This window comes from Trichosurus vulpecula, chromosome 7, assembly GCF_011100635.1.
Source record: "Trichosurus vulpecula isolate mTriVul1 chromosome 7, mTriVul1.pri, whole genome shotgun sequence".
Lineage (NCBI taxonomy): Eukaryota > Metazoa > Chordata > Mammalia > Diprotodontia > Phalangeridae > Trichosurus > Trichosurus vulpecula.
In genome coordinates this window covers 37,075,994-37,096,536 of record NC_050579.1, presented here as the reverse complement: position 1 = coordinate 37,096,536, position 20,543 = coordinate 37,075,994, and the positions used below count along the sequence as shown (strand labels likewise).

Sequence of the window (20,543 nt, the reverse complement as noted above, 5' to 3'; positions counted from 1 at the left end):
CCCTCTCTCTCCTTTGCCTCTCTCCTCTCTCTGTCTCTTTTTCTCTGTCTCTCTCTCTCTCTCACTGTCTGTGTTTCTTTCTGTCTCTCTCCCCTCCTCCTTCCCCGCTCTTTCTGTCTGCCTTTGTCTGTCAATCTGTCTCTCTCTCTCCTTCTCTTTTCCCTCCTCTCTCCCTTCTAGGGAGCAGCTAGTGTCACAGTTCATAGGGTGCTGGCCCTAGAATCAGGAAGACCTGAGTTCTACAGGCCCTTCCATCTCTACTGTTCTGACTCTGTGCCTAGGAGTGCATAGGGTGTGGGACTTGGAGTCAGGAAGACCTGGGTTCATATCCTGCCACTGACACTTACCAGCTGTGTGATCATAGGCAAGTTACTAAGCCTCTTTCAATCTCTGTTTCCTGATTTGTAAAATGAGGGGGTCGGATTTGATGACCTCAGCATCCTTTCTAGCTCTAAATCTGTGATCCTGTGAACATAGGGAGGGAGAAGGGAGAGATTTCAGTAGGGAAGGAGAGACTGGAGAAGTTGACACCTGGAATATCTCCATCGGACACTATTTATATTGGAGTCCCCAGCTGGCCAGAGTTTGTGTTATTGAGAAGAGAAGCACATGAGGGCTAAGGGCCCTTTGCAGCCTTGCCGGATGAAGGTCTGGAGGGTCTCAAACAGAGGAATTTCACTGTCATGAGAGGAACACAGTAGACACAGTCCCAGGCAAGGAAGTCGGCAGACAGTCCAGCCTCCCCTGGATCCCCCAGCCAGGCCGGTCACTGCAAGGAATTCAGGCTGTTCACTAACAACCCAAGTGGGGTTCGATGGGGTATTCAACAGAGTGCTGGCTTGGGAGCCATGAAGTCCTAACTCTGAATCTCACCTGCCTTTCCATGAAGCATTCTCTGATTTTCCTTCTTTTCCTTCCTTCCTTCCTTCCTTCCTTCCTTCCTTCCTTCCTTCCTTCCTTCCTTCCCCCTTCTCCCTTTCCCCCTCCTTTGGCCGTAGCTTTGTGGAAGACAGTATGGAAGACAGTATGGCACAGTAGAAGGAGCATTGGGTTTGGCCTCAAAAGGCCCTCTCTGAGCCTCTGCTTCCTTATCTGTAAAGTGGGGACAGCACCAGTAGCACCTGCTTGACAGAGTAACTGTGAGGCTCAAATGAGATAATATTTGTAAAATTTATTGGGCTGATATCTGTGTCACTCCTGCATATGCCCTTCCCTCCCATCCTTGCCAATGAATCAAGGGCATAGGAAGAGCACACATGTAGGCTTCTACTTTACAGGCACATAACCCATGGAGCCAAAGCTCAGCAAATGTCCTTTCATGCACAGACTGCACTTATTAAGACAAAAGCCATTATTTAACCTGGCAAACCATTAGCCTTGGGAACTGATGGCTGAACAAATGCACAATACTTGAATTTGCTTCCATTTTGTCCTCCCTCTAAACATTAGCCAGTGGCCTCAAGGATATCTAAGTGTGAAACAGGATTCTAGGTCTGGAGCTGAGAGGGACTTGAGAGGTTCTCCAATCCAACATCGCATTTTACCCAGTAAAGGTGGCAGTGACTCTTTCAGACAGTCTTCAGCATTTGAATCCAGGTCCTCTGATTCCCAACTCCCGTTTCCTTAGCAGGCATGGTTGGCGAGTGTACCAGGGATCGTTTGTCAGAGTCAGCTAATCATAGATTTAGAGCTCAAAGGAAGCTTAGAAACTATTGTCCCATCCCTTTATTTCCAGAGGAATAAACCAAGAGTTAGAGATGGGAGGAGGGGGCAGTAGCCAGTGCATTATGGGAGGTCATGGACTCTAAGTGGCAGAGCTGAGATTACAGGTAGTAAACTGGAAAAAAACCAGGTCATCTGTTTCCAAATCTGTTTCCAGGGCACCATTGATACCTTTTAGTATTTGCACACACATAAGCACTTATCCTAAATCTTTCTGTGTTTTGTTACGCTCTCTCCTTGGCTGCCTGTTTGGTGTGTAAAGACGATGGTGATGATATCTGTGACCTTTGTCAAGTCATTGCCGTGACTTCCTAAGTATAGGTCCTAGTGTCCACTAAGAGTCTCAGGCTGACAAAGTTAAGAGCCTGTTAGATACTTGACCCAATCTACCCTTGTCACCCCTTGCAGTAACCTGGTCCTGGCCTGTGACTTCTCCTTCCTTCTATTTCTCCTCCACTTCCTGTTCACACGCAAAAAAATTTATATGCGAGAGCAGAGCTGAAAATTGATTTTACTTGCATTTTGGCAGAACTCCTTGATATCTTAGAAAGAACTGAACTTCTATGATAATAGGCAAGACTTTTTAGTTAAAGGAAGAAGCTGGTTAGATGGCCTGTTTTCTTTACTTATCCCCAGGGCATCAGACACAAGGTGGACTCCTCTCTAGCTGCCCTTCTTCTCCCCGGCTTTCTCCCTCACTCTGGTGGTGAACTCTCTAGTGTTAGTCTCGTGAAATCTCGGGATCTCAATCAGTTACAGCCCCACCCTCACTATGGAGCTGGTACTCAGGCTTCTCCACTTAAGTTGATATTGACTTAATTATTTCCTGTATTGTTTTCACATTATTCATTACAAAGCTGGTTGGTACTGTCTGCCCCAGGTGCCAAAATTGCTACTTCATGGCTCTGACAAAGATACTGACATTGATTAGACCAACAAATGGCAGCTGGGAGGGCTTGTGTTCTTCCTAAGTGTGGGAAGTGCTGTTAAAACTGTTTATCCAATATCCCTCCTCAGTCCCTGCCTACCTTAGCATCTAGGCTTCTGCTAAACCTTAGGTTATGCCTTTGGAGTTTGAGAGAGGGTAAAAATTATGTGAAATAAAGATCATAGAACTAAAGCTAGAAAGGATCCTAGAGTACATCTGTTCCAACCTCATTAAAATTATTTACATATACATATATATATATATGTAGTTTTTATGTAACCTAAATTTTCCCCTGTATCCTTCCTTTCCCCCTTCCCATAGACCTGCCTATCATAACAGAGACTTTTTTTTAAAGAAAAAAGAAAGACAGAAGACAGAAAATCAGCAAAACTGATCAATACTCTTATTTTTTTTACCTTTTGAAAATAAATTTTTATTGCTATGTCTTGTTTTTTCATTGCCTGTATGATGAGTGAAAAGTCTGCGAGACATAATTTCTGGGTAATTAATAATCAATTTATTAATTATGGCTAGCAAAAAAATTAAGAAAATTTGATCAGTGGCACTCAGAAGCCAAAGAAGAAACTTGGGCGGGGAGTGGGGGGTGCTCCTGAATGTTTAAATATCCTTGGAAGAATGGGTTTTCCTGAATGACAGCATCAACTCTGATTGGTTAACAATGAGGGAATGAATATTATAATGAGGGGCTGGGGTGGGGCAGGGAGACAGGCAAGACACACACACACACACACCCCTGATTATATCATTCTTGGACAAAGAGACTCATCTCTACCCAGACCACCCCTTCCCCACCTCGACAGTCTAGATCTTTCATTTCTTCTTCTTTAAAGTTAGACTAGATGACCTCTAAGGTCCATTCCAGTTCTAAATCTATGACATTTCTATTCTCTCTCATGTAACTTCGTGCCTTGGGAGTAATTCCTTAATACTGAGGTTGCTGGAATCAAGATGCCCAATAGACCCTCACTCAAAGAGAGTTCTCTAAGGTCTACCAAAACCAACTTTATAAGGATTGAGAGTCTTGGATTTAAAGACAATTTGTTGTTTCGTATTTAAATCAGTAAATATTTATTAAATGCCTACTATATGTAGAACACTTTACTGGGAGCTAGGGGCACTAACGAGTTTAGATAAAAAAGTTCCCTCAAAAGAATTTAGTAGGAGAATTGGACTCATCAAAAGTATCTTCCTCAGCCTAACAATAATTCCTGGCATGTGGTGAGTGTTCAACAAAGACTTAGTAAATTGAATATAAAGCTAATATAATGCAAGTATATATTTTTGTTTTTTTTTAATTCAATTTTATTTGGTTTTCAGGTTCACATTCAAATGAGGTAATATTTGTAAAGCACTTAGCAGAGTGTCTGGCACATAGTTGGCATCGTATAAATGCTTATCCTTTTTTTCCGTTTTCCTCCCATCTTTCCCTTTTCCCTCCATTGAGAAAGCAAGAAAAACAAAACCTGTTACAAATATGTAAAAGGAAGTGGTTAACATGTTTCATCATGAATTCTCTGGAATTAATACCGGTCAGTGTGTTGATCAGAGTTCCAGTCTTTCAAGGTTAATACAAGTATGTTAGAGGAAGGTAAAAAAATGGTTTTGCATGAGGTTAGTGATTTACGAAGTTGTCGAGGGGAAAGTAAAGGGGTGGCAGGGATAGGGGAATGCTCATTACAACTAAGAAGACCAGGGAAGAGTTCACAGAAGATAGGTCATTTGTTTGGCTGTGTGGCATATGTCAAGTTTTTTAGGCCTCAGGGATTGTTAGATGGGCTCAGGGTTGGTCAAACCAAGAGAGTTTCAAAGTTGGTAGGCACCTACCTGAGATTTCGCTTCCCAGAGGCAGTGAAACTGGCTGGCTCATTTCTTTCCACTTTCAGTATTATCAAGAAAAGTTGAAAGAAAATTGCTTCTGACTCAGAAATTTCTCCAGCGAGGGGGTTGGACTGGATGCTTATTTCTCATATCCCCTCCAGTTCTCTCATTCTGTCATTCACAGTTTCATCACCCCTAGGCATGGGGCAAGTCCTCAGTGACCACGGAGCCTTCTCTTTTGGAGGAGAAGCACATGTTCCCGCTCAGTCCCCTGCTTTAGTCTGAGAAGGGTCAGCTGGTGCAGTGAAAGAACCCTGGATTGGGAGTCAGAAGAGACGGGGTTTAAATCAGATTCAAATAGTAACTTGTGTGATCCCCCATGAGCTGCCTCGTGTCCCTAGCCTCAGTCTCTTTATCTGTAAAATCGGTATAATAATAGCACCTGCCTCCCAGGGCTGTTGTGAGGATCAGATCCGATGGTATTTGTATTGTTACTGCCGTTCAGCTGTGTCCAACTCAATGTGACCCCATGGACTCTTTCTTGGCAAAGATACTGGAGTGGTTTGCCATCTCCTTCTCCCTCTATTTTACAGTTGAGGAGCTGAGGCAAATAGAGGTTAAGTGACTTGCCCAGGGTCACACTAGTAAGAACCTGAGGTGGTATTTGAACACAGATCTTCCTGACTTCCAAGCCCAGTACTCTATCCACTGCACCATCTAACTGCCTCTAATATTTGTATGGCATCTACAAACCTTAAAGCCCTAGATAAATGCTAGCTGCTGTTAGTGTTATTATCATTTGGGGTGTATGGGGCGTTCAGAGAGCACGAGCACCTCTGGTGTGAGGGCTCACCGAGCCCTTTGCAGGGCTGCTCATCCCCTGTGTTGTTCACCTCTCACTGCACTCTCACCTGAGGCTTCTAGAAGGCTGAGCAGGTATAGCAGCCACACCCATTTTGGCAGACAAGCTAAACCAGGTTGAGGGTAACCAGCAGGTCTCAGACCCGTCAGTGAGGTAGGGGATGCATACTCCAAGCACACAAAGACTTTTCTTGGTGGAATGGGTAGATGAGAACAATTCATTCCAACGGCCACGGAGGCGGCTGAAGCAGGCGTAGTGGTGGATTAGAGCTTGGTCAGACCTAGAAGACGCCGTCCTGAGCCGTTGCCAGTTATCCTGGCTTTTGTCCTGCCACTGGACTTCCGTGATGCAGGAAGAAAGAGAGAGGCTGGTGACTTTGTGTATCTCTGCCTCACTTCAATCCAATACATGCATCACCCATGATATCAAAAATAAAGGAAGAGTAACGTTATTATCACTAACATTATTGTAAATTGAGTGCTAGGGGCAGCCTGGACTGGTGGACACAAGACCTTGCTTCTTGCCCTGTGTGATGTTTAATAAGATAGTTTTCCTCTCTGAGCTAATTTCCTCGTTTATACGATAAGGAGGCTGTAGGGGACAGGAACCCATGTATATGCAAACATTTAAGGCAGCTATTTTTGTAGTGGCAAAGGACTAGAAGCTAAGGAGGGTGGGGCTCATCAGTTGGGGAATGGCTGAACAAATGATGAACAGGATGGAATATCACTGTGAAATCAGAAATTACAAACCTGGGGAAGGAGACTCGCATGGAACAATGCTGAGGAAAGTGAGCAGAATCGGGAGAGGAGTCTCTACTGTAGCAACGGCATGGTAGAGATAGCTTTGGGAGAGTTAAGAACAGTGCTTAATGCGAGGACCGACCTTGATTCATGAGGCCCAGAGATGAAATATGCTACTCTCCTCCTGACAGAGAGGTACGGATTCAGGGTGCAGAAGAAGACATATTTTTGGATGCAGCCAATGTGGGATTTTTTTTGTTTCTTGATGATGCATATTTATTACAAGGGATTTTATTTTCATTTTTATTTTCCCACTGGGGAAGGGAAGGTGACAGAGAGAGAAAAAAATAAATGCTTATTCATATTTTAAAAAATTAAATTATTAAAGCAAGAGTTTTATTGAGAGTTGAGAGAGTTGAGCTAAGCGATTGACTTCCAGGAGTTATTTCGAGTTTAAAAATATATGGTTTTGTGAGTCTAAGTATAAAGGGAGTTGGGAGAAGGAGAGAGCGTGTGGCCTGGGACAATTGGGGAAGGTTTCGTGAAGGAGGTTAGAGTTAGCCCTCAGAGATCCTGAGGGGGTGGATTGGGTGGGAGAATGCGGGGGAGGGAAAAGAGAAGTAGTAACACCCACTTTAAGAATCAGGGGTCTTTATTGCAGTATGGGTTTTCCTGAGAATTTTTTCCTCATTATCTACATGGACCCTGTGAGGTGGGTAGTATAAATTTTACTGTGCCCATTCTGCAAATGAGTAAAGCAAGGTTCAGAATAGATGAAGGAACTTGCCCCAGAAGACAGAACAATCATCATGGAAATGTCATGCCACTGTTTGAAATTTGGGGGCAAACCCAGAGGAACTTGTGGCATGTCTCAGATCACAGTGGTAGGCAGTAAATTTTTTTCATTTCCTCCAGCAGAGTTCAAATCCTGCCCTTAGTAGCTGTGTGCCTCTGGTCTAGGCTCTACCAGACTGGGCCTCAGTTTCCTCATCTGAAAATGAGAGGGTCAGACTTGATGGTACAGAGATGGGGGACTTTCTGTGTGGAATGTTGCATATATACTCAGATTTGGTTGGTATATTATTTAGTTTTGCTAAACTTCTTTTCAAAAACAAATCTTAGTCACAAGGGTTAGCTGCCAGAGAAGGGAAACAGAAACCAATATATTTGGAAATGAAGGTGATAGAAAAACAAAAGATATTATTTAATTAAAAAAAATACCTCCTTTTCTTTAAGAAAAAAAAAATTCTCCATGAAGCCCTCCTGCGTTCAGCCTCTCACTGAAAGTGATCTCTACCTTCTCCTATTTCTCCTTGCGTTTTGTCGGGGCTTCTTGTTTCACCTTATCGTATTCTGCCTTGTATCACATCACTTCCTACCTTATCTGAGTATGTTTCTTACCTCTTCCTCCTGCCATGAGACCAGAAGCATCTTGAGAGTAGGCGCTGGACATTTTCTCATTGTCCCATCTTAGCCTGTAGAACAGTGAGGGCCATATCTAATGTTAGATTCTAGATAAATGCTGTTTAATTGATTTCTTGATTTCTTACCCTTTCCCCATGAACCATGAGTGGGAGGAAGGATGTTTAGGTAGGAGTGAAAGGATATTGGAAAGGAGAGAGAGTTACCCGAATTTTTCCTACCTTTTGATAGAAGACCATCATCAATCTTGTAAACCTTGTAATCTTGGTGGGACTGTTCAGAGCCAGACTTGGCTCCCTAAGCTTATCTGTTGCAACCTGAATCCTGATCTGCTATCGACACCTCCCTGCCCCTGCCCCTGCCCCATGGTAAGGCAGAACAGAAGTGAATGAGGTGGATGGAGACTGTGCCCCCAGAGCGGATTCTATTCGGGGAGGTAACTGCTCATGGAACCTTCTTAATGTAGGTAGGTTATTGTTACAGCCTTGTAGAACCACAGAGTTGCAGTCAAAGGCACCCCAGCCCCCCTAAACAATCCCTTCAACAATATTGAACAAGTCTTTGCTGGGTGGTCTCCAGCCAAAGGGAACCTGCCTCATCATTCCACTTTTGCCAGGCTCTGACTGCTGGCAGACCTCCCCTTGCATCAAGCCCATATCTGTCCCTGCCTAGCTTCCAGCATCTCTGTTTCTCATTCTGTTCTGTGGGGCCAAGCAGAAAAATCTTTCCTTAGATTAGGCGTTCCTAACCTGGAGCCTGGTAGATTTCAGGGTAGGGATCCGTGAACTTAGATGGGAAAAAAATGACATTTTTCTTTTCACTAACCTCTAACTGAAATTTACCATTTCCACTAATTATTTCAAAAGCATTCTTTTGAAAAGGTTTAGTAGACTTCACCAGACTGGAAAAGGGGTTCATGATAATAAAAAGGTTAAGAATCCCTAGCTTAAATGCAGAACATTTACAGAAAATTTTGAAGCCATAGAAAACATGTTTGTGTTCTACCCCCTTAGGGAGAAAATAAAAGGTCATTTTAGCAAAATTTTGAAATCAATATGGCATTTTAAAAAAATCATCCTGTTTGGTTCCCTGTTAGCTCAGGGGCAGAAATTGGATTCTGTAAAGTGTAAATGACTCATAAAATGACATTGTGTGTTCAGTGGAGTTAATTTCAAAGCATAGTTTGTTTGGGTGGTGGTGACAAATATGCTAATTGAATTTACTTTGGAATATTTTAATTTTTTTTTTGGTCAGCAGTGTAGCTGCTGGAGACAGATTTATTGACTACACGGAGCATCTCTTAGTTTCTGTGATTTTACGAGAAACAGGTAAAACGAGAGTGGAAAAAAAACCATCAGTGTGGTAGTACAGAAGGGGAAGATGGCCCTGTTTTCTGGGCACAGGTTCTGCCATGGTCTGGGGGCAGTTACATGGTGCAGTGGAGAGAATGTCAGACCTGGAGTAAGAGAGACTCATCTTCCTGAGTTCAAATCTGACCTCAGACACTTACTAGCGGTGTGACCCTGGGCAAGTCACTTCACCCTGTTTGCTTCAGTTTCCTCATTTGTCAAATGAGCTTGAGAAGGAAATGGCAAACCACTCCAGGATCTTTGGCAAGAAAACCCCAAATGGTTTCACAAAGAGTCAGACGTGACTGAAACAATTGAACCGTAACAAAACAGCAACCCCTAGCTGAAAGGCACTTAACAAGAAAAGAAATGTCAATCATGCCGTTTGGCTCAAATCCACATTGATTAACCGCCTGCTTTGCTCCTGGCACTCTGAGTTTCTCTGCAAAGAAATAAATGAAACAGAACTTGTCCTCAAGGACAAGTTTCATTCTATACGGGGAGGATGTATCTCCCATGTAGACAGATAAGTCAATACAAAATACAGAGTTATTTGAGGAAGGAGGGAGAGTACCAACAATTTGCTGGGATAAATGGTATCTGAGCTGAATCTTGAAGGGAAGGTAGAGAGTCTAGGAAGGGGAGGTGAGGAAGGTGGGCATGCTAGGAATAGTGGACATCTGTACAAAGGCCTGGTGGTAGGAGATGATGTCATGGATAATGAATTGCAAGCAGACCACTTTGGCTGGAAGAGAGAGTGTCAAAGGGGGTAATAGGAAATAAAGGGAAGCATTTCCCATCAAAGTTTTGGCATTGGTTTAGCATCAGAAGTGGATATGATTTTTTTAATCAATTGTTCTGGTACTTGGAAAAAGCTATGCACATCCAGAGAAAGAATTAGGGAGTCAATGCAGATTGAGGCAAACTATTTGCTCTCTCCTTTTTTGGTTTCGTTTCTTCTTTCTCCCCTCTTCATGAGCTTGTCTGAAGTGTAACGGTCTGCAGCTTTATTTGCAACAACTTCTCAGACTTCTCCAAAAGTGAAAATTGGCCAGGATGATTAGCCAGCTTTTCTCTCATTTCATATGTTAATAACAGCTGACATTTATAGAGCACTTTACACACATTATGTCATTTGAGCTTCACAACAACATTTTGAAGTAACTGTTACAGGTATCAACATTCCCGTTATACAGGGAAGAATACTGATGCAGAAGTTAAGGGATTCGGCCATGTGTAATGTTAGTGGGATATGAAGATCTTCCCCGCTCATTAATAGGTCTCATGTAGAGCCCATTAAGGGAAGCTTGCTTAAGGGAGGCTTGCTTGTAGGACGGCTTTCACACCTTTTGGTACTAAGTTAACTAGGCATTGAATCAGGAGGGTTATGATGCCTTCTGGCTCTGAGAAGTATATACGTACTCTGAGTTGGTATTTTGTTTTGGGGGTTCACCAGTGAGAAAGAACTTTGTGATTGCCTGGTGGAGATTCTGAGCAGCTGTATTTTCAGAGCCCCTGACTGCTCAGATGGAAAGTCTCTCTCAATCCAGTGGTGTATGTAAAGTGTATAGCAATATTGCTTTGATTCAGGCAGTCAGAGACCTGTCTGTTGGTTTAATTTCTCTGCTTGTGTTTTCTCTGCTTATATTTGCTCTGACGTTCAGGGGACTGACTTTTCCCCTGACACTAGTGAATGTAATTAAAGAAAATTGTTGACCCCTTTAAAGTTGCTTTCCTTTAAGAGCAGATTAAAGAGCCTGTGCTAGGGTATGCTAGGGTGCTTGCTGTTACGCCATGTTAACATGGTAAGGAAGTGTCAAAGACAGGACTTGAACCCAGGACCTTCTGAGTTTAGGACTGGCACCCTCTCTCTTATGCCATCGTGGTTTCTTGATTTAAGAAAGACTTTGAAAGAGCAGTTTCTTTCTGTACCCATAGAGAATGGAGGGATCATGAGGACAGGCTGAGTCAGAGGCCATGGGGATTACAGGCCACCATATTGCAGAATGGTTGTCTCTGGCAGAATCCTTAGCTACAGGCTTGAGCCAGACCTCGAAACAGTCTCCTTGGTGCCCAACAGAATGTTAGTTACTGTTGGAAAGCCCCCATTCCCAGCTTAACCATTTGATGTGGGCTGCTGGTCTTGTCATTGGGTCATGGGGACCTTCTATGCCAATTTCTACTTTTTGGTTCCTTCTTGCTCCTGATGGTTCAGCTGTATAGGGAATTGGCTGATGAGACAGTTCATCCCATTTATTAAAATATAAAGTCTCTGTGCTTTCTCTCCTTGTAAGTGGAAATTCACCAAGATTCTCTAAAGCTATTGATCTTATCTGGGCCTTTTCTCAGATAAGGGCGCTGAAAAGACCATGGATGGATTCAGATGCTTTGGGGTTTTACACAAAGAGTATTTTAGAAGTAATTGGTGGGAAATTGGGTCCTAGGATCATAGATTTAGAGCTGGAAAAGAACTCCGAAGTTCTCTAATCTACCAGGGGAAAAACCAAGGAACACACTACCTCATGGCAGAGAGGTGGGGGGATACTAGGACAGAATCCTAGACACACTGTCAGACATGGTTTCAGTATCAGATGCTTTTGCTTCATTGGGTGGGAAATGACTATGACGTAAAGGCAGAAGGCATCAGTAAGACATTTTTAGTCCTAGGATTATTGATCCAGAGATGGAAGGAACCTTAGAGGCCATCTGGTCCAACCCCTTCCTTTTACAGATGATGACACAAGAGAGCCCACAGCTGTTAAACGACTTGTCCAAGAACACCCCTATAGCATCAGTGATGGGATTAGAAACCAAGTTCTTTGACTCCAGAGACCAATTTTTTTCCACTTGTGGTCTAACCTTGTCAATTTGTAGATGAGGAAACTCAGGCAAAGAGGAAAACTCACCCAAGACTACAAAGGCAATAAGAAACCTTTCTTAAGTATCTACTTTTTCTGTCAACACAAAATGCTGGGGATACAGAGAAAAAGCAAGAATAATCCCTGCCCTCAGGGAGTTTATATCCTCATGGAGGAGATAACATGTCAGTAACATGAGATACCTACAAAGTGAGTACAAAGTGGATACAAAGTAACTCTAGAGGTTAGTGCCAGCTAGGTGATGCAGTGGGTAGAGTGCCGGGCCTGGATTCAAATGCGGCCTCGGATGCTTACTAGCTGGGTGACCTTGGGCAAGTCACTTAACCCTGTCTGACACAGTTTCGTTATCTGTCAGATGAGCTGGAGAAGGAAATGGCAGACCACTCTGGTGCCAAGAAAACTCCAAATGGGGTGATGAAGAGATGGAAACAACTAAACAACTGAACGATAACCACAACGTTAAAGGGGAAGTCTCTTGCAGCTGGGAGGTCCAAGAAGGGCTTTGGGGAAGGGGGTAGCATTTAAGTTTTGAAAGAAGGCATGGAATTTCACCAGGTAGAGGTGAAAAGGGAGAGCCTTCCAGGCATGGGGGAAAGCCAGAGCAAAGGTCCTGAGTTGGAGTGTCTTGGTCAAGGAGGAGGGAGGGGCCGGTGTAACCGAATCTCAGAGTCCATGGGGGATGTGAGGTGTAAGAAGCCTGGCAAGGTGGCAGGGAGAGGAGATCGTGAAGGCTTTGAATGCTTGAGGGTGAAGAGTTTGAAATGGCAGCATAAACGAATTTGTATTTGATCCTAGATGTACTTGGGAGCCATTGGAGTTTATTGGGTAGGACGGCGATACGGTCAGATTGTGCTTTAGGAAATTCACTTTGGCCACTGGTTAGAGGATGGACTGGAAAGGAGATACTGGGTGGTCAATGAGGAGGCTATTGCAACAGTCCAGATGAAGCATAATGGGCCCCTGAGCCAAGATGGTGGCCTTGGTTGTGGAGTTTGGAGTGGAGAGAAGGGTGTGCATGAGAGATGTGGAGATAGGAATGCCAGGTCTTGTGATGCCAATCCGCCTTTCTTTCCATGGCACCAAAGAGACTGCATGAAGTATCTTCACCATTTTTTTTACCTTAGTTTAATAATTTTGTCATTCTTGAGATAAAAAAAATCATACTCTAAAAGTTTACTTTTCAAGGGGGAAAAATGGATACAGGAAATGTGAGGAAATATCCCACAACTTCTCCCTTCCAGCCCCCAACCATTGGTTTTTTTTCACCCATCCATAACCCCTTTGGGCCTTCACCCTTCTGTTTCAGCTGCTGTTTTCTGGAAAAAGTAGGCGTGGAGGGGGGGGTGGTACACAGTTCTCTGTCTGCTTCCACAGACAGGCAGCTGCTTCTGGGTAGGGGCCAACTTAGCTACCAGCTGCCCTTGCCACTCAGCTGCCGTTGGGCTGCCAGAGGGAGGGGAAGTTCATCCTTCGGTCTCTGGTCACCCACCCTTTTTTTGTGGGGTTGTGACTCTGGAGCTGGGGGTGGCAGTCAGAAGGGGCATCCCCTCCATGCTCCCAGGCTGCCCGGGAGACGTGTCCAGCCATACACAGACCGACTCTCTCTCTCTCTCTCTCTCTCTCTCTCTCTCTCTCTCTCTCTCTCTCTCCTTCTCTCTCTCTCTTCTCTTTCTTCTGTCTTCTTACCCTCTCCCAGAAAATCTCCGGGGAGCTCACGTTGGATGCTTTGCTGGAGATGAACGAGACAAAGGTGAAGGAGACCATGAGGCACTGTGGTGCCAACGCCGATGAGGTCAGCCGCGTACATTACGCCCTCTCCTGCCTCCGGAAAGTGACTGGCTTAGGTAGGGCTTCCTTTGCCTTTCCAAGGTGGGCCTGTAACTCAATCTCTCCCCAGCCACCTCCCCACCTCTTCTGTAACTCAGGGCTCTTGGAGGAGGATGGGCCCAGGATGGGCAGGCGTGGGGGCTCTTTTCAGGGGTCAGAGCCGACTCCCTGCTGCCCCACAATGGGGGCAAGGGTGGCAAAGACGATGAGATCTGACTCAGCGTCTCATTTGTCTTTGGATTGGAAACCACCAGGGACTTTTTTTCCTGGGGAAGAGGGTAGGAGTGCAGTAGGGTGGGCGGACGGGGGTGAACAGTCAAAGTTACAGTTCAGAGAGCATTCTGTCTGGGAAGTTTGGGGTTGGTTCTGTTGTCTTTGAAATCTTAAGCTTATGATTTATCATAGGATCGTAACCTCATATCTGGAAGGGACCTCAGAGGCCATCTAGCCCTATTCCTCCATTTTACAGATGAGGAAACTGAGGCCAGGGAGGGGGAGTGACTTACCCAACTTCACAGCAGGTAGTAAGTGGCAGAACCAGGATTTGAACCCAGGCCCTCTGACTCCAAGTCTTATCTGTTTGTCCGTCTTCTTGTCTGTCTGTCTTTCTTTCTTCTTGTCTGTCTAACCTGAACTAATCTTTTGTAGACTCTATGAATGATTTTTTTCACTTCTGAAGATCATCTGTGATGAGCTTTAATACCTAGACCAAGGAACTTCCCCCCTGGTCCAGCGGCTGTGTGCTCAGGGATCTCATGACTCCATTTTACAGATAAGGAGGCTGAGTCTCAGGAAGGTGAATTACCTTGCCCCAGGGTCACATGGGGAGACAGTGTGCTACAGTGGGAAGAGGTCTGGATTTAGAGTCACAGGGCCTGAGTTTGAATTCTGATTTTGTCACATACGACTTGTGTGATCCCAGGCAAGGCCTTCCCTCTCTCTGGGTTTCCTCCTCTATAAGATGAGGGGGTTGGATGAAATCATCTCCAAGGCCCATTCCAGCTCTACGTTTATGGTATGTTCCAGCCAGAACTAGAACCCAGACCTCCTACTCCTAGTTCAGTGCCTTTTAGACCCGCATCTTGCCCCAATTCCCACCTGGCTGAGGATGAGAGCGATCCTCCTCCTGTGGGCCGGAGGCAACCCCGCTTGGAACTGAAGAGTATCAGAAAACCCTGGTCTTTCTGGCTTAGGATTCCATCTCTGACTAGGGATGCATCATGGGAGAGATTGCAGCCAGCTCTCAGTCATCCTGACCTGAGGCACTACGTAAGGTTGGGTTGGCATGCCTGGCTTTTTCTGATACACGCCTATTCATAGGATTGAAACACGGGTTTTTTTAGATCTGGCAAGGACCTTGGAGATTATTTGGCCTAACCTTCTCATTTTACAGAAAATGAAACTGAGACCCAGAGAGTGGACATGACTTGTCTAAGGTCATGTCGCTAGTAAGTGGTAGGGAGGGAATTCAAAGCTAGGCTTTCTGTCTCCAAATCCAGGGAGCTTTCTCCTGAGCTGTGCTATTCCCCCAACCCTGGAGGAGTGTGTGTCTATCTTATCTATTAAACTACACCAAGTGGGGTTGCTGCAGATAGGACACTACAAGGCTCTGTGTGGCCTTTTGAAATTTGAGTCTCTTAAATGGTGTATTTTGGCAGCTTAGGTTTTCTCAAAGCAAAGGGTCTCCCGTGCCCCAAACACTCCCAGATTCCCTTTACTAACTAACCTCTTACAGATCTGTCTGGGAGATTTGCTTCCCCACCTCCCCTCCATCCCCTCCCAAACTCTGCCCCACAATTTGCTTAGAGTAATGTAGCGGGGAGAGGCCTGGTTTCTAGTCCTGGTTCCAGTTTGCCTTGGATTTCCTGTGTGAGCCTGGGCGGGCTCCTACCCCTCCCTGGGCCTCAGCCGCCTCCTCGGTCAGATGAGAGGGTTGGAGTAGATGGTAGCTGAGATGCCTTCCGACTCTGACATTCTATGGGTCTATGATCTGACCCCATGGGCCAACAGGTGGGGAACCAAAGGATGACCCCGCGTGGAGCCCGCTGGATGCCCGGCGAGAGAGTGGCTCGGGACCTCCCACGGACACCCTTTCCCCAGCTGGCTTGACCTGGACTCCTGGGGCCTCCCAGCTCAGTAAAGGCAGCAGCAGCCAGCAGGCCCGCTCCATCTCGGTGTCTGCCCTGCCCACGTCGGATGCTCTGTCCCAGGGCCAGGGCCTCTCCACCTATGGCGAAGGCCTCTCGGACAGTTATATCTCCCTGCATCATAGTGGGAGGCTCACCCCACGGACCCCGCACAGCTTCATCACCCCCCCAACCACGCCTCAGCTACGACGACAGAACAAACTCAAGCCCCCCCGGACGCCGCCCCCGCCCAGCCGCAAAGTTTTCCAATTACTTCCCAACTTCCCAACCCTTACCAGGAGCAAATCCCATGAGTCCCAGCTTGGAAACAGAATCGATGAGGTGCCCTCCATCAAGTAAGTGTCTCTGGGGAGGGAGGGGAGTCTTCAGGGGGCGGGGGGGGGGGCTTGAGGCTAGCTCTGGTCCATAGTAGCTGTGTGACCCTGGGCAAACGACTTAACCTCTCTGAGCTCAGTTTTCTTACCTTGAAAATGGGAATAACGGCACTTGCATTACGCGTGCTATAGAGGGGTGAGAAGGTCCCAAAGTGCCTTGTGTGCACATCTCGTGGCCTGTTAGTATCATTGTGATTGCTATTAATGTTCGGTATTCGCCTCTTGTCTTCTCGACTCTCAGGAGTTTAATTAAGAGGCTTGATGGGCATTGGCTTAGATCAGGGATCAAGTTTGGATTCAGTCAGAGGGCTGCTCTTAAGGACCTAGAGGGCCGCAGGTTCCCCACCTCGGCTTGGATGTCACTTCTAAATCAGAACCCCAAGCCTTTCTGTACCTCAATTTCCCAGTCTGTAGAATGGGGTTGTTCCCTAGGTCACTAAGTGGATGGAGATTCTTGGGTTCTTTGCTGGCAGAGATCTGGGTAATCGTCCTCCTACCAATAAGAGCTAATGTGGATATAGCGAAGTGCCTTACAAATCTCTCATGATTCTCACGATCCTGGGAGATAGGGGCCGTTATTTTGTAGATGAGGGACTGGAAGCAGATGGAGGGTAAGTGACTTGCCCAGGATCATACATACAGCTAGTAAGTGTCTGAGGCTGGATTTGAACTCAGGTCTTCCTGAATCCCAGCTCAGCATTCTATCTCTTGTGCCTCCAAGCTGTCTTATTAAGATGTCACAGCCAGTTCATTTTTGAACATCTCTCCAGAAGAGGGGATACGAATTCCTATCCAGTCAACAAATCCTGGCTTTTCTTCTCCTCATCCTGGAGGATGATAGTTGCTTCTAGGCCTCCCTGATGTCTGGCCAGAAAGGACATTCATCAGAGCTGGTTAGCCCACTCCTCCTCCAGGGTTCTGCCCTGATGCCTGCCCTTTCTGCTCCCCAGATGCACCAAGGCTAGCCTCTCACACAAGGACTCTAGTGGGCAGCACCAGTCCTGGGGATGGTGCTTTCCTGTTGAGTCTTGATTTAAGGTCGGGGAGTAGACTTTCACAGTAGGGCCGTTCCTTTCTGCCTTTCTCTCTACTCCTCTCCCTCAATTCAGTATAAAATTTATCAAACATTTGTTAAATACCTACTTTGTGCCAAGCACTGTGCTGGCAGGTAGATAAGATGTGAAGTAGAGATTACAGCTTACAGCCATGGTGATGGTTACAAGTGAATACTGCAAGACCCTTTGTTTTCAGCTGTCTGAGGTTCTCCTAGTGTGAAATCTCCCTCCCCCAATGCAAGTCACCACCTTTCTTTGACCAAATAGATAAGTCCTAGGAAGTTGCCTGATGTATATAGAGACTTGGGACATATATTGACAAAATTATATGTAAATACCTGAATCAGTTTGCCCCAATTTTTCTTTCTCCTCTGGAGAAGGGGGATAGGGGTCCATTTGGGCCAGCTTTGCTGCCGTGGGAAAAGGGGGATGTGTTGACGTCCCAGTCCTTTAGCATTTGACATCCGAGGCTGGCAGGAGTCTGGGACTCCAATGTTAAAACCTGTTTTCTACAGCAACTTAGACTGAGATATAGAAGAGAACCATAACCAAGGGCCAAGAGAAGCCGTGGTTCAGGGTGTTGGCAGCCATGACTGCTGGGAGCATCGAGTATTGTAAAGTGAAATGAATGTTGGAGCTGGAAGAAATCTCAGATCATTTAGCAATGTCCTGTTGTTCTGCAGATGGGGAAACCAAAGTCTCACAAAGAGACAGTGCCCTGCTCAATGTGAGAACAAAGCTAGCTCCAAGTGTTAGCTTGGCCCTTGGCTCTGCTTCTCCTGGCCCGTGGTGATGATTCTCCTCTGTACCTCGGTCTCCTCCACTGTAGAAAATGGGCTTTAACATTTGAGACCCAAACTCCTGCTGGTCTAGGATGTCAAATAAGAAAGACTTTACAGCTTACTGAACACTTTCTGTTTAAAAAAAATTTATTTCTTATTCTGATTTTAACAAACACCAAACAAAATGAATGTTTTTATATTTGTGTTTCATATCCAACTCTTTGTGACCCTGTGGGTCATAGCTCACCGATACCGTTCATGGAATTTTCTTCACAGAGATACCAGAGCAGTCTGCCATCTCCTTCTCCAGCTCATTTTACAGATGATGAAACTGGGGCAAACAGGGTTAAGTGAATTACCAGGGTCTCCCAGTTAATAAGTGTCTGAGGTTGGATTTGAACTCAGCTCTTCCTAATCCCATGCCCGGCTCTCTATCCACTGAGCCACCTAGCTGCTTATATTTTCACATACGCTGGGGGAACAGAAGTGGAAGATAGTTCATGAAACTGAATCTCCATTACATAGGTACAACTTGCTTTACACGGCTCTGTTGACATAACTTTGAGTGGGTTGATAATGAAAATATTAATAATTTTCACTGCCCACAGTCACACAGTCAAGATAGTGAGTATTTAAGGGATAGAAAGAAGTATGAAGAGAGCCCTGGCCCTCAGGAAGCTTATATTCTAATGGGGGAGACAATTACGTATTACATATATATATATATATATACATATATATATATATACATATATACATATATATATATATACACAGAGAGAGAGAGAGAGTATGTATTAGAGACATAGAAAAAAGAAAAAGATAACTAGAAAGATGGATTGATAGAAGGAAATATAGGTAGAAAGATACATAGATAGAAAGATAGAAAGAGAAACAGAATGAAAAATAGATATATAAAAATACAGAAAGATAAAAAGAATAATAGAAAGAAAGATAGGTAGATAGAATGATAGGTAGTTAAATAGATAGACAGATAGATAGATAGATAGATCGGTAGACAGGTAGATAGGTAGGAAGGAAGGAAAGAAGGTAGGAAAGAAGGAAGGAAGGAGGCAGACAGTGACTTCTGAGAAGAGAAAGTATTCGCAGTTGTTAGTCAAAGGTGAAGGTATTTGCAGCTGGGAGCTGGTGGGACCGGAGCTGAGTCTTGAAGGAAGCCAGGAGACAAAGGTGAGGAGGGAGGGCCTTCCAGGTGTGGAGCCCGGCTGCCTTGACGTAGGTGTTGGCGCTCTAATTCCACTCACCCAGGCTCCCTCTAATAGTGTCGTGTTCTCTGAAGGGTCCTGTGTTATCTTACACTGAGCAGGGCGTTTGTGCCCTGGAGTACAGGACTTCCTTCTTAGCAGTTGGGGGGAGGAAGAGCCAACTTAAGCTAGGGAGGGAATCCCAACTTACACTTAGTGCTTGTTACTGACGTTTGCTTGGTAGGTTAGAAAGTTAAGTAAACATAGTAAATGAAGAAATGAATCCATAACAGTGTTCCTCATTAAAGGTATGGCTAAGTTGAGAATAGGGGCTCTTACTGTGCGGGCATGGATGTATCCGGGATCTGTGATGGCCCCAGTTGGCATGATCTTCCAGTGCCCTTTGTCCTAGAGGCAGAGCCCAAGCTGTATCCTGAGAGGGAATCTGGGCAGAGCTGCATGCTGCCCTCCCCTACTTCCCCCTCAACCCCCTGGGGTGGAGCTCAGGGGAGCCCAGGAAGGATCCCCAGTCAAAGGGAATTCTTATCAATCAATTTATTTGTGCTTCTGCCATCCCTGGGATCCAAGAAGGGACAGCGATGATTCTATTTTAAAGTCACAGAGAATAATTAAAACCTTAGATTAGCATATGACAAGAGGCAGAGAGAGATAGCTGGTCTCAGAGTCCAGAAGTCCTAGGTTCAAGGACTCCATTTGACCTATACCTTCCATGTGACCTTGGACGAGTCACTTAACTTGTGAGGCCCCAGGGTGAACTCTTGAGACCTGAGTTCCAATCAGACCTCAGATACTATCTGTGTGACCCTGGGCAAGTCACTTAACCCTGTTTGCCTTAGTTTCCCCATCTATCAAATGAGCTGGAGAAGGAAATGACAAACCAGTGTCTTTGCCAAGAAATCCCCATGAAGAGTGAGATAAGACTGAAACAACTGAACAGCAGAAGGTGTCCTGAGAATCAAAACCTGAGAACTATGCAGGGCATAGGACCAATAGGTACAGGGAGTGGAAAGAGCTCCAGCCCTGGAGTTGAAGGCCCTGGGTTCAAATTTGTTCTGGGGCTTCCTACCCCTGTGATAGTGGAGAAAGTCCCCTCCTGTTCCCTGGAGCCCAGATTCCTCTTCTTTAAAACGAAGGGGTTGGACTAAGATGTCCTGGTAGGAAGGACTTTATCGGGCTGAGGATCTGTGATCCTGTGACTTGGATACTGCTTAACCCCTCAGCTTCCTTATCTTTAAATGGGATAACACTTGGTGTACCCACCCCATGAAGCTGTTGGGAAAATCCCGAGAGGCAAACAGTGGCCTTAGCACAGTTTGTAAACTTTGAAGGCTTTGGAAATGTCAATTATTCTTGGTGTAAAGCCAATTCAACAGGATATCCCAACAGTC

At 45.3% G+C, this 20,543-nt stretch overlaps 1 protein-coding gene across 4 annotated transcripts in view; it reads left to right on the top strand.

Moving 5' to 3' along the window:
- KSR1 (kinase suppressor of ras 1) overlaps positions 1 to 20,543 on the top strand; it is a 212,730-nt gene that overhangs the window by 140,977 nt on the left and 51,210 nt on the right. For all 4 annotated transcript variants that reach the window (XM_036767648.1, XM_036767649.1, XM_036767647.1 and 1 more), the window contains exons 3-4: positions 13,441 to 13,588; positions 15,582 to 16,053. In XM_036767648.1, the coding sequence (XP_036623543.1) occupies positions 13,441 to 13,588; positions 15,582 to 16,053 (620 nt within the window). The remainder of the gene's footprint in view (positions 1 to 13,440; positions 13,589 to 15,581; positions 16,054 to 20,543) is intronic.